At 38.4% G+C, this 14372-nt stretch overlaps 1 protein-coding gene and 1 long non-coding RNA gene across 4 annotated transcripts in view; one reads left to right on the top strand and one right to left on the bottom strand.

The window, feature by feature from the left end:
• gnao1a (guanine nucleotide binding protein (G protein), alpha activating activity polypeptide O, a) overlaps nucleotides 1-14372 on the top strand; it is a 113166-nt gene that overhangs the window by 84187 nt on the left and 14607 nt on the right. For 2 of the 3 annotated variants that reach the window (XM_037766625.1, XM_037766627.1), the window contains exons 5-6: nucleotides 2555-2683; nucleotides 5169-5298. In XM_037766625.1, coding sequence (XP_037622553.1) covers nucleotides 2555-2683; nucleotides 5169-5298 — 259 coding nt within the window. Of the gene's footprint in view, nucleotides 1-2554; nucleotides 2684-5168; nucleotides 5299-12146; nucleotides 12301-14372 lie in introns of all 3 variants that reach the window. The other variant, XM_037766626.1, reaches the window with a different exon arrangement.
• On the bottom strand, nucleotides 7958-14238 carry LOC119486542. The gene is made up of 3 exons (XR_005206551.1): nucleotides 12727-14238; nucleotides 8117-8119; nucleotides 7958-7969 (listed from the first exon to the last, which is right to left on the bottom strand). It is a non-coding gene; the product is annotated as an uncharacterized LOC119486542 (long non-coding RNA).

Genomic DNA, 14372 nt, shown 5'->3' with positions numbered 1-14372 from the left:
CCTCCAAGGTGGGCATTGCACAGCTGCAAGTCAGTATAGGCAAAGAATATAGCATTAAAAGAACATAACCTGGCAGCCAATCAGAATAAAAGATTCTCAGTGTGCCATGCTGTCAAAGTGAATAACTAATGAAGCCACAGCTCTTTCTTCACTGTAGTCTCTCCTATTCTTTGCTTGATGGTCGGGTGGATTAATACAGTAATGATCCTCCCTCAGCCAGGGAGCTGCCTGCATGGGCTGTGAGGTGAATCTCTGAAATGTATCATTAAGGATTATTTGATTTATACTTCTACATTAAAGGATAAATATCCACTTCCAGGGATATTCCATTACGTAACTGAACCGACTGAGTCATCTCACCCACCCACTTTACTTTCTCACTCCTCACCAGGTGGCCACTCAACATGGTAACTTAACGTCCTTATGTATTTTATCTGCTAATTAGGGCAGATTTATTCATTTAATGTGTAGGAATCTGGGAAATATGCGCAATTATTTGATGGGAGACCATGAAAATGTCTCTGAAAAAGCCCTCTACTTGTTCTGACAGTACTGATCTGTAGCTCACCCTGACCTCTGACCTCCCATAGAGAGAACCTGTTGGGGCTAGGCAGTTACCTTACTGTAGTCAGTAGAGTAGCACTTTTACTATCATTATTAATGACAGTAATCCAGTGGGTGGTTGTCACATTCTGCTTGTTATGTAATGTTTTCTGTTTCACCCACGTGCGCCATGACATACATCATTACACTGTAACACAAAGTGGATTACAGCAAAACAAATGCATCCCTTTTATTTAGTCAGACTTCTACTCTGTCAGTGTGATCAGCAAACTGTCCTTCAAGCTACTGAGGCCTTCATGAGTCTAAAATAGGTCTGCAACTAACAATTATTTTCATTGTCGATTTGTGTCGATTCATTTCTCAATTAATCAATAAGTTTGGTCTTTAAAATGTCAGAAAATGGTGAAAAATGTTGATCAGTGTTTCCCAAAGCCCAATATGACGTCCTGAAATGTGTTGTTTTGTCCACAACTCAAAGATATTCAGTTTACTGTCAGAGAGGAGTAAAGAAATCAGATAATATTCACCTTTTAAGAAACTGGAATCAGAGAATTTAGACTTTTTCTTTCTTAAAAAAATACACAAACAAAAATGTATCGATTATCAAAATTGGTGATTAATGTAATATTTGACAACTAATCGATTAATCTTTGCAGCTTTAGTCTAAAAGGTGAGATGCACAGAGCCACTAGTAGATTTGTGGCCGACTTCAAAGGAAGAGAAAAACAATTATAAGGAACAACAGTAACAGTATTACCGTTGCTACTGTACACTTACTCTTTAGGCGCTCTGAAAATGATCCCAAGGATATCGTTCGCCACGGTCTTTGTCGTTATAGTTGTGGTGTGGACTCTGTGTATAACAGAGTTATTATGTTCTAACATTACACCATTTAGCTCATTTTCAAAAAGTCTGTTTCCAATTTTAACGTGACAAGAGAAAAGGCTTTTAAGACGAGGACTAACCGATGAATTTGGCAAACACAGCACTATCTTGCGTATCGTGGTAGCTGGAGTGTAAACTTTCGTAAATCGAATAAGAGCTGAACGCTAACATTAGCCTAAACTCTAGTAGCATCCACGACCAGCTTCCACACTGTCAATGTGATAACCTGTAACCCCAAACACTTGTTAATGATGTGCTCCTTGGTCTTGTAACACTCTTGTCTACTGTAGGTATAAGCTATAGTTAGCCGGACTAACTAACATTAGCAAATTATGTAAGCAGATCATCACTGTTAATCTATTCCCTGCACTTTTGCTCATGTTTTTGTTTGCTTCCGCGCCGACGACAGCCGTGGTCGGATGCATTATGTTTTTGGGTTGTCCGTCTGTCTGTACGTACATACTGTACGTACGTCCGGTCCTTTCTTGTGAACACAATATCTCAGGAATGGCTGGAGGAAATTTCTTCAAATTTGGCACAAACGTCAACTTAGACTAAAGGATGAACTGATTTGATTTTGGTGCTCAGAAGTCACTGTGACCTCAAGTACATCCCACTCTCGTGATATCTCAAGAGTGCCTTGAGGGGATTTCTACAAATTTGGCAACAATCATCCACTTGGACTCAAGGATGAACTGATTGGATTTCGGTGGTCAAAGGTCAAGGTCACTGTGACCTCACAAAGCCTGTTTTTGGCCATAACTCAAGAATTCATATGTTCAGTTTCACACAAATGTCTTAACAGGATGTAATGATGAAGTGATGACATTTTGGACCGACGTGGATGTAAACTGCAACTTAACTGGTTGGCGGAGGCAGACAACCGTGAGGTGGTAATTCTAGTTTAGTCTAGGAAAGGCTAAAAAAAGACGCAATTCTCCAAACCCTTTAAATGCAGAACATCCCACTACAGCCTCATGTACACCACTCCAGCATGTGGAGAAATCCAAAGCTCGACAGGCCTTCTGTGTCTCCTGTTACGATAGCTAAACTAGAAGTGGATCGCTTTTGATTTACAGTTGTGCCTGTCTTTGTGTGTGTGCAGCTACCTAGACAGCCTAGACCGGATCGGTGCGCCAGACTACCAGCCCACAGAGCAGGACATCCTGAGGACCCGAGTGAAGACCACGGGCATCGTCGAGACACACTTTACCTTCAAAAACCTCCACTTCAGGTCAGTATTAACTCAGGACATTGACATTTCTTTTACTGTCACCAGTACTGCCTTTGATTCATCTCTCCGTCTGTTCCTCTTCAACCACGCGCACAGTACAGTAAGAACTCCAGTCTGTAATTAATGAGATGAAATGCTTTAAACGAGTGTCTATATCTGTGATTGTCTGTCATTATAACGAGATCTGATTCAATTAGAGCAAGGAGCTGTGGGAATGATTGCGAAGAGAAGAGGTGTGTTGGGAGGGTAGGAGGAGAGGAAAGACTGAAAAGGAGGGGAGGCTTTTTCTGACCTCTAATTTAATAACCATACTTCTGCCTGTGTGCATGTGCATACACACACACATGGAAAGTATTGATAGGCACACAGAGCGGAGAGGTTAATAAACTGTAGACACCAATTATTTTTCTGGATGGATGCACCATCACACTTCAACTGATGTTTGTTGTTGCATTTTCTGTCCCAATCTTTCTCACACACACACACACGTACTATATTTATTATGTGTTCAGATACATAGGCGCACAATTTAAACATGCAGAGAAACATTAGTTCTACTGAGTGATGTTTTCTCCTGTTGCTCTTGCATTTGAGTAGGCGGTGTGCTGCTGGGTGTGTTTTGTCGAGAAGCCTAAATATTGTCAGCTCAATTGCTATTACTGGCAGTCAGGCAGTGTGTGGGAGACTACAGTGTTCCTGCACTGGGTGTAACCCATCATCCTACCTACCATTATACCCATCACATGTGGAACTGGGTTCACTTCACTTTGGATTCACTCCTCTCTGGTAGCGGTTTGTCTAGTGTACTCTAACAAGCACAAAAATACAACTTATACACGACAGTGGTCATTCCAAGCTTATGGAGACATGAGGTGAATTACTTACTTTCATTTGGTCTCACATAAACAGTTTATGAGCTATTTCTTTCTTGATAATCTAGTATACTTGTTCTGTTGCTTGGCAGTTTCAGCTTTACCGTATTCCTCAGAAGGTCACGTGTCATGGTTTGACGTGGCAAGACACTAAGTTGTGGTGTTTTTACTGTTCCCACTCTATAAAAGATCTGTAGTAAACCCAGCACTCACAGACCAGTATATCCTATCTGAACATCCTGTACCTTAAAGGTCCCACATTGTAAAAGACGTCTTTTTTTTATTATAAAGCAGGTTTAAGTGCTATATAAATACTGTGAAAGTATCCAAACGCCCACTCCATGGAGAAATACACCCAGCCTGAATTCAGAAACTGTGCCTTTAAACAAGCTGTCAGGATTTCTTACAGTTGTGATGTCACAACTGTACTTATGCTATCTATATATAGAGCATTTTGCAGTTTTAAATGTTTGCAAACTTTCTAAATGTGTCCCAGTTTAGTTACGGTTGCAGTGTATGTGAATGACAGCAACGCCTAGTCTAGCAACACAATTCTGTTGAAATGCACTAAAACGGAGCGTTTCAGACTGAGGGTAAATACAGGCATATTCAGACAGACAGTACATGGAAAATAAAGGTTTTCATAAAAATATTTCGTACATTCAAGGCATTACTGAGCACATACACAGTGATACCACACATCAACGATACATCCAAAGGATACAATTTACAATAAGATGAAAACTGCTAGAATTCATGAGATTCCACGTCGTTTATACTTTAGACTCTATAGTCCAGTCTAGTCTAGTCAGTGTAAATTCGAAATGTTATCCTTATTTGCATAAAAACACACTATTCAAACATGGTAACATGGGCCGCAGGGTGCAAAACCGTGATATACCGCTAGCTGCCTTCTGACTTCCATTGCTCCTAAAGTATTGTTATTATGGTTAGGATGGCCTCTGAATGAGGGGAAAGCCGTTACCACGGTTTTGCACCGGGCAGCTCATGATACCACAGTCTTGGAAAGGGAGGAGTGAGCGGAGGTGTGCTCAGTTGGTTGCAAGCTGCAACCACACCACTAGATGCTGCAAAATCCTTCACACTGTACCTTTTAAACACTTGCTTTGATTAAAATACATTCTTGGCATAGGTAGTTGCTTAGATGTGTTGTTAGGAAGTTAAACAGGTCATAATTCCCTCTCTAATATCTTTTTTTATATTGCAGTGAAAACATCTCCCTCAAACAACTGTATTTATTAAATTTTCTCGCCAAAAACTGCATTTTACAAGATTGCATTTGAACACATCATGATTTCGCCCACTACAAATTTGTTCTGACTAGAGCTTGTATCCTATTGAGGGACTGATTTAGCTTTTCAAACACAGAAAATGAAATAAAAGTGTGAAAACGTATGACTTATGAAGCATACTTAGCAAGGTATAGCAACAATAAGTCAGTTGTTTACAATATCAGATCATTGCAAGCAATAGAACCACTTTAAGCACAAGGGAGAGGGACAGAAAAACAGAAAAAGGCCCAGTTTATAAATGGACTGGCTGCCAAGACACGTACACACGTATTTATTCACGTCTGCCTCTCTGTCCATCAGGCTGTTTGATGTGGGAGGTCAGAGGTCGGAGAGGAAGAAGTGGATCCACTGTTTTGAGGATGTCACAGCTATCATTTTCTGCGTGGCGCTCAGCGGATACGACCAGGTGCTGCATGAGGACGAGACCACGGTAAGGACAGATGTTCACATGAGTATATTCTCTCTCACCCTCTCTCTCTAGCCCTGTCTCACTAATGCTTTTTCTCTGTCACTTTGTGGCCTTCTGACCCATTTATAAATATTGGAACACACCTTTTAAAGGAAACCATATCAAATAGCATCAGTAGCGTTATTTCAAACCTTCAGGATGTGCGCCAACATGGGTAATAGTCCCCTAATACATTGTGACACTGGCTATATAACAGCTAGTATAAAGATAGAGTATATGCTTGTTCTATATGTAGAAACTGTTTAAGCTGACATTAAACACGCGGCCTGTGTAAAAGCTTGAGACAGGGAGGGATGAATGTCTGTGGTGCTCTTTGATGAGCTGCTAAATAAATTAAGGCATAAAAGTCTTAACATGTTTATATTTGCATTTCATAGGCTTTTCAGAATGTTTTAGGATTCACAGACTCACAGTCAAACATATCTGCTTTCTTTTTTGCTCTCATTTTGCATCCATCTAAATACCTAGTGTTATTTAATAACACTGAAGCAGCAATCGCCTGCCTTTGTATTTCCCATATGACCAGAACACAACGTGAATTTCTATGGAATTCCATGGTGTTTCCTCTGGATCTCCGTTTGGTGCACCATCCTCCGATATCACACCCTAAAATGTAAATAAATCAACAGAATACCGCCGAAGGCCACATTCAAAATACTTGGTGGACTTGTTTGTTTACCAACAGTGCTCCGTCTCAAACAATGCAAAACAGGAGGGGAGATACAGTGGAATATATGTGCCTTTTTTTCTATGCAAATCATTCTTTACGGAATTGGTACTGCAAAACAAGTTGCTTTCTCGCCAAAGCAAATTACCTGTTTTAAATAATGGGAATGACATGTAAGGCATCTCACGGATATCGCTGTAAAGGCAAATTATGCTGTCTGTAGATTCTGAGATATACAGTCGGTGTAGAAATCACCCATGAAGTATTTGCGATGCCTGTACTCTCTTTACTTACTTTACTTTTAAGAAGTTGAATGCTAAATTAAAAATGGTGCAGAATTATAATATGATATAGAGCAGTGGTTCCCAAACTGTTTTTTTTTAAGCCCCCCTACTTGTATCTAGGAAAGGCTGAGCACACTGACGTCATCACCCTAAAAAAATTACAATTCCTTGAATTTATGTATACTGAAACACTTTATTCAAACTGAGCAAGCAAAAAATATAGATCTTTTGAAATTGTTTTTTATACAGACTTTTGTATAAATTATTCAGTAAGTGTGTTATTATGATTTTAGTTATATATGAGCAAATCCAATTTTGACAACCTCAGAAATCAGGTGAGCATAGAACATACTGTATTACCAATATATACTGTGTTGGTAAATTAAAACCTTTAAATTTGTATTTACTACCATTTTTTCATACTGAGATACTGTCAATGTGCGAGTATTTTAAGGGCTCTGGAGTGGTAACAAAAGACTTATGTAGACCTATCTGTTATTTGGTTAAAGTGAGGCTCTGGGCAACGTAAAACACAGTTACAATGGAATAGCTCAGTGTTTCCTCAACAAAAGGCCACACGCCTCCCATGCGGCTGTAGAGACAACGTATGTAACCTAAAACAAATAAGCTGATTTGAATGCACGCTGCTCACTGCTATTTATAAAGCCTGAAGTGTATCCTCGGAGGATTCCAGGCTGGGAAATTGTGCTCAGTGGCTGCTCTATTTATGCAGATGTCATCAAGTCTCCCTCTGAGCTGGGAGCACCAGAAGAACGTCAGTTGAAGAGAGGAAATATTCATCATAAAACACACTCACAAACAGCTTTTATTGTGTGTGTGTTGCATATGAGTCCATTTAATTGGTGCGTAGTGTTTTTTTTTGTTGTTGTTCTTGCACTACCTGTCGAAATGTAGGCGATGTAAGGTCACGGGGATGATTTGAGTACAGCTGCAATCGTATTTGATAGCAGAAAATGTCTCCGCTATATACAACATTAATAGTAAACATAATTTCTGTCCCTAAACATCAAAGAGCAATGGCGTATTTCTAAACTCTGGACTGTTAAATCATGACATTGCGGCTACTGTTATCATTCCACCAACACAGCCTACAGCTAAAATACAAGTTCAAATAGGCGAATATATAATTACATAATTTGGGGCAAAATGGGTTTACCAAAAAAAGAAAATTACCAATCACGATTACAAACAAAAGTCAAGGTGCTGCATTAAATAATCCAGATTTATATCTGTTCAGACAACAGTAATAGCAGGTCTGTTAATTGTTAGTTTTTTTCATCTGTGAGACAGTGCACTTCAATAATAATGCATAATGTTGATCAGAACAAACACTAGCGTGGGAGTTATAATTACTGAATGTTTTTTCAGCGAGCGCCCACATCCTCTTGTCAGTTCTGCTACCAGACACATTCATGGCATGTGATTCAGAAAGTAAAGGTAGTGTGCAGTGAAGATTTTCTTCTACAATCAGACAGAAAAGATAAGACCTCCGCCTCAGTAATGAGAATGATGAAGTAATACATACTGTATATCACTTTTGGTAAGTTCATTAAAGTCACTCACGCCATGAATTGAATTAGAATACCAGCTTTTTCCCGTAATACTAATCCTGTCTCGACAGGCATTAAGAGTATCTAAAGGTGGATTTTTCCTTTAACGCCTTAAGTTCTTAGTATACCAGCCTCTTACAAAGTAAAATAATGCATATGCAATTAATACTGTATGTTTATTATTAATTATTATTATTATCAGGCCTACTTCAAAGGCTTTATTTTACATAAAATCATAGCCTACATTTACATGTAACAATCTTTTCAGTTCCAAATAGTCATTTCCAGTATGTCAAGACATGTGACACATTTTCCCCTGGTGGGCTGAAAGAGGTTACTGTGTATTCCTTGAAGTCATTTATATTTTCAAGTAAAACAAAGAAATTGATTTCCTGAAACAAATATGGCAGCACTTTGAACATATCAGGACACCCTAACTCCAACGATTCCTTCGTTGTTCACGCATTTCAGGCTTTCTGGAGGGTTTTTTAATACCACATAGAAATTTTAATGCCATCATTAAAATGACTGTATACAAAGTATGATGGAAAGCCAGTAGGGACAATATAGCATATAATTATTGATTATTATATCACATTTTTCACTACTTCCCAGTGGGGATGTCACGCTGAGGAAGTTTTCCCACCAGTTAATAAACACCGGTGTTACTGATTACACTGGACATTTTACAAGAAAAGAAGACGGTCAATATATGCAGGCTCTTACTTTAACGTTGGACGGCTGTGTGTCTGCTTGGCCTCTCTGGTCAAGCTTTCGCTGCAGGGCCACAGGTTTCCACCTGGTACCGCTGCGCCACACACACTGGCTGTGACCACTTTGTCCCCCGCACGATGGCTGCCTCATTAACATTATGGTTCCCTTATAGCATTGGGTTTAAATCTAAAATATTGGCAAATAGGCGCTTCTGCTTTTCGCTTTGACACCAAGTAATCAGTGTATGCCCAAACATCGGTAACACAGACTACCGCGGCGAGCCTACTTCCCAGCAGTATATAACAATAATTCCCAATACTATAATTTATTGAATTAATGTGACCTGGACCTGGATTAGGGGCATAAAATTAATGGATGTATGAACCAATTCATTTATTTAAGTGTTTGCTAAAATTGACACTTGCCCATTATGAGTCGACGAGCGTCCTAGCTACTGTAACTAGTAGCAGCGACAGTGTTTGCTACAATTCTGATGGTGCTGACTTAAACTCCTCAAAAACGGGACAAAACCGCCACCTGCATGCACAATCCACTGTCGCAACAATCACACTTTTAGTTTATCGGTGTATAATGTCTCCCGACAGTCAGATACAGAAACATTTTGTAACTTTTATAATTATATAGCCAACAAGAGAAAATATTCAAGACTTGTATAATAAAATTAAAGACTTTTTAAAACTTCTAATGCTTTTTTTTTATTTTTAGGAAACTGAATTAATTGCAGTATCTGGTATGATATTGATAATGAGGTGACAGAACCAGTTGTTTATTTCATTTGTGGGTTATTTTGTCCTTTTGAGAGGACAATAAAGAAGTAAAAGACTACCTCACTGTCCCCATACTAAAGGTTTTGACACCTAAGTGCTGTGTGGACACAAACACATACACACACATGCAGTGCAACACATACTACTTCCACTTTTTAATTCCCTTCTTTCTATTGAAGAACTGCTTGCATTGTGTTTTTCTCTGCCTCTCTCTCTGTCTTGTTTATGTGAAAACACACACACAGACTAAACAGTGACAACTGCTCTGGGTGAACACTGTCTGGATAAAGTCCTGTCCTCCTGCCTCTAAACACTTTCTTTTCAGCACTAGGGTGTGTGTATGTGTGTGCTGTACATGTGTTTGGGGTAGAGGAGGTGTTATATAAAGACAGTAGGACATGGGTGGGTGAGCGGGTCCCTTGCGTTTTCTGTTCCTGCTCTAAGCTCCGTCCTGCAGCATCTCTGGCTCCTTCCACTCCTCCTGTCACTCTCGCCATCGACTGTACTCTCTAACCAATCAGCAGTCAGATCTTCTACAGATGCTCCACCCACAGACAGGTATGAAACCTCCCGATAGGTTGATGCACTTACCATGAGTTGAAAGCAGTGCCTCTTTCTGTTTGTGAACCGTGGAATTGAATTGTCTCTGTGTCTCTTTTGCACAGCTTTGTTTTCACTTACTCAAATGCTACCTATCTATCTATCTATCTATCTATCTATCTATCTATCTATCTATCTATCTATCTATCTATCTATCTACCTATCTACCTATGTATCTATCTGATCACTTTGTTATTTATACAACTAATTAAACCCCCTTTCTTCCGTCATTCTATTGTGTGTGAGGCTATCTACTGTAGAGTAATATGACACATTTCTAGTTTCCTCTATTCTGATTGGTTGATGGGCCTTACCTTTTCTTCCCTCCCCTGTCCTTACCTTGGCAATACGGGTTCATGAACAGAGAGAAACTGCTTTCAATTCAATTCAATTCAATTCAATTTAATTCAAGTCTTATATGTTTTCATCACTAAGCACTTTCATATGCAGTATAGAGGTTTCTTGACTGATTAGTGTTACTAAAAAGTAATGACAACAGTTAGTTTGCTTTTCTCCTTGAACAGATTTCATTAGCAAACAGAACAGTGGATTCTGATGAGAATTAGTCAAAGTAGACTGATTCATGAAGCTCTTTTGCTAACAAAGCATTCTACCGGTGCTAACGACTCAATCTAGAGAGCCAAATATCCCATGATCTACGAACACGAGAAAGTGCCTAATGATGAAAAGTATATCAAATACTAAAATTAACTTAATGTATTAATCATAGTTTTTGAAAATTCTCATGCTTTGTTTTAGCTGCATTTCAGATGCTAATTTAACAGTGTTTACATCTATGCCTTAAATCTTCTTTTTAATGTTGCATTGGTAACACTTTATAATAACCATTTATAAATGGTAAATCGATAGTTAATTAAACATAGTTAATAGTTATTTTACTGTCAACAAACAATGAAATGATAATTAATGATTACCAATTATTAGTAATGCAAAAATGTATGTTATCTGAACAGTTTATTGTTCCATTATTTATATATATATATATATATATATATATATATAAATATATATGTGTGTGTGTGTGTATTTGTTAATGATCATGAAATGATGTATAAACCATTAAGAAATTGTTTGTAGAACATTTATAAACATGACATAGATAGATATTTGTAACACTTTGTTAATAGTTAATAAGTGGTTTGTAAACTGTCTATAAAACTTATTTGGATGGCTATTATAAAGTTGGAACTGGGGATTATAATATCTTGTTAAATGGTTAAAATACTTTAAAAAAAAAGTAAAGTAAATAAACACATTATTTAGATAGAGAGTTAATATTTTGTCAATGGTTAATAATTGGTTTCTGGTCCATTAACTACGCTTAATTAACTATCAATTTACCATTTATAAATGAGGGTTATTATAAAGTGTTACCGTAGCATTTATTCATTATATACCCTGTGGAGTTTTCATTGTAAACACCGTTTCTTATTTTGTTTACATTTAACATTTCTCACCAAAATACATTGTGTGTATCCAGCCTAAGAAACATATTCAATTCTCGACCTCAGAAAACATTTGCAAAGCTAATTTAAATGAGCATTGTTTACATCGGCCTGTTTTGGCTTCTTCTCTTCCTTCATTGGTACACTGCAGCCTTTATAATTCATTACCTCCACAAACTGTTGCTGCCTCCTGCAGATTACATAAACATCTGCTCCTGGTGAGCAGGTTATGTCCTTAAGCACATGCTGCAGAATACCTAATACACTCAATACAGAGGCCTTCTTTTCAAAGCATCGCTCTGCAGTGCCCCTAGTGGTCAGAAACTCTACAGGGTACCTTTAAGCTATGATTTATTCATGTTTCCATACTGCAGTTAAAGTAGGCAGTCGATCACAGCTGTGCATGGCTTTGTTTAACTCAGCTGCAACATCCAGCTTACTAATCATTTTTCTGTTACTAATGTGCTGATATACACACATGCACAAATACACACACGACATGCAGCAGGAAATGCTGTGTCCGTAGACAAGAGGAACTCTTCTGTTCTGCTTTCTCATTTTTATTTACCCAGTTCCTCTTTGTGTTTCAACGGTGTGTATGCAGGATGTGTGTTCTTGATTTGACTACTTGAGTGTTCTGAACACATCTGAGCAAAAATTCTGTATGCTTGTCTGGTTGATTAAACCCCATTTAACCCTTGGTAATGTCTCTTCTACAGAACCGCATGCACGAGTCTATGAAGCTGTTTGATTCCATCTGCAACAACAAGTGGTTTAAGGACACCTCCATCATCCTCTTCCTGAACAAGAAAGACATCTTTGAAAGCAAGATCATCAAGTCACCACTGTCTATCTGCTTCCCTGAGTACACTGGTACATATCCATACTCATGACGAGTTCATACTGTATGCTTTATAATTGTATGGACACTGGGAGGCACTGTGACCGCTGAGGTAGAGCTTCCCCCACCTAGTATTAACAAAAAAAGAGTAGCCGATTAAGGAAAGAGAAATAGTCCTAACTTTAAGACATACAAGTTGTTGGTCAAAGAGTCATTGACAAAGCATTTCAACACTAAACCCAGCACCAGTAGTAGTAAAAAGATTTTATGACATTAACATTTTCAAAATATATTTCTTCAAATGGAAGTGTTTTTATCTGATCTCAGTGATCTGTGGATAGAATTACTCTCTACACAGAGTCATACATGCCTCTAGACCAGGGCTGCCCAAACTGGGGCCATAAGGTTATTTTAATTAAAAGACCCGCAGGATGTCCGGCTATCCAGACCAACTTTACCGTCTTTTGGAGGCTGTAACGGGCTGTTTTAGAGCTAGAGTGAAGATACTGGCATCATATGAAACAAGAGAACCTAAAGAATCCATTCGTACAAACCATGTCATGTTAGCTTGCCGGGAAAGAGGCTCCAAAGTTTGCTAAAGCTAAATTTTGATGAGGAAAAACTGGCAATGCCATTTTCAAAGGGGTCCCTTGACCTCTGACCTCAAGATATGTGACTGAAAATGGGTTTTATGGGTACCCACGAGTCTCCCCTTTACAGACATGCCCACTTTATGCTAATCCCATGCAGTCTGGGGCAAAAAAACATGCAGTTTTTTGAATGAGGTATTATTTTCACCTATTGTAAAATGGTGTATTTGACTATTTCTACATACTGTCGTCTTGGAATTGTAGAAATTGTGTACAACTGGAAATGAGCCCAATTGTATTCAGCAGGGGGGTTTTAAAGTGTTAACTATGTAAAAGCTAAAAGAATATTCAATTAGGGAAACTTAAGGAAACCTAGTACCATTTTGCATCTTAACAATATAATACAGTAGGTGTATGCTTTTGGCCCATGGCCCACCATTAAGTTCAGGTTTCGGCCCTCCAAGGGAAAAAGTTTGGGCACCCCTGCCCTAGACCTCACGTTCTCCAACTTCTTAGTTTTTCTTTCCCTTTTAAATAACAGTTTTAATTGTCACAAATCTAGTATTTGCACCTCCTGTAGTTTTATTTTTATGTTGAATCAGGGCTGGTTAAGGACTGTCAGCACCAGTTGCTTCATATAAGAAGAGTGCAGACATCTACATTCATAATCAGTTACATTTAATAATGAGATAATGCTTCATCAACAAACCAAACCAAATCAAACACTCATATTAGTGTGTGGAGTCTTCAGTCCATCTCTCTCATAGATGTGTCCATTAGATTCACTATAAAATATCCAGATCCAGCTCACCACCCGGAGTCATGACAGTCCAGGAAACTTCAGCGTTGTATAATATTATGTAACTATTCATCTCACAGTTTACAGGACTGTCAAGACTCAAGACTGCTAATGTAATCAGCTATCATCTACATTCATTTCTGGCTAAAAGTCATCTTTATGTGCACGTTGTAATACCTAGATTTTTACAATGTAAACATTTTACACATGGTGCAAAAACACAAATAATATCTAATTGATGTATATATATTTCCCAGCCCTACATTGAATTAACAAACACAAACCAGCTGGCTAAATCAATCACTGTGTATGTATTAACTTCATAGCAAACCCCAGCCTTTATATTAGCAGCAACAGTTCTCTGCATATTTAAGTAAAATATGTCTTATCAGCCTTGTGAAAGAAATTTGAGGGGAGCGATGAATAAGGTGCATTTGGCAGCATATTCATAGAGTGCAAAAGAGCACAGTTGTGTGTAGAAAGTACAATTGTTCTGATGAAAGTTATACTGCAAACAAAAGGTTGTCTGAAGAAGGATGAATGGAGAGGAGCACAAATAGACAGAAAGGGAAATGGAAGATTGAAGGCAACAGGAAAGAGCAGACATAGAGCTCAGACTCTGGAACAAAACAAAGATGAGAGTCAGAGAAGTAGTGAATGAAATCAGGCGTGTTACCAGGAGTCCAAAGGAGAGGAGCTATGGTGTGTTAGCTAC

Source organism: Sebastes umbrosus, chromosome 4 (genome assembly GCF_015220745.1).
Source record: "Sebastes umbrosus isolate fSebUmb1 chromosome 4, fSebUmb1.pri, whole genome shotgun sequence".
NCBI lineage: Eukaryota > Metazoa > Chordata > Actinopteri > Perciformes > Sebastidae > Sebastes > Sebastes umbrosus.
Note: the sequence above shows the minus strand (reverse complement) of the source record. Positions and strands in the feature narration are given on the sequence as shown.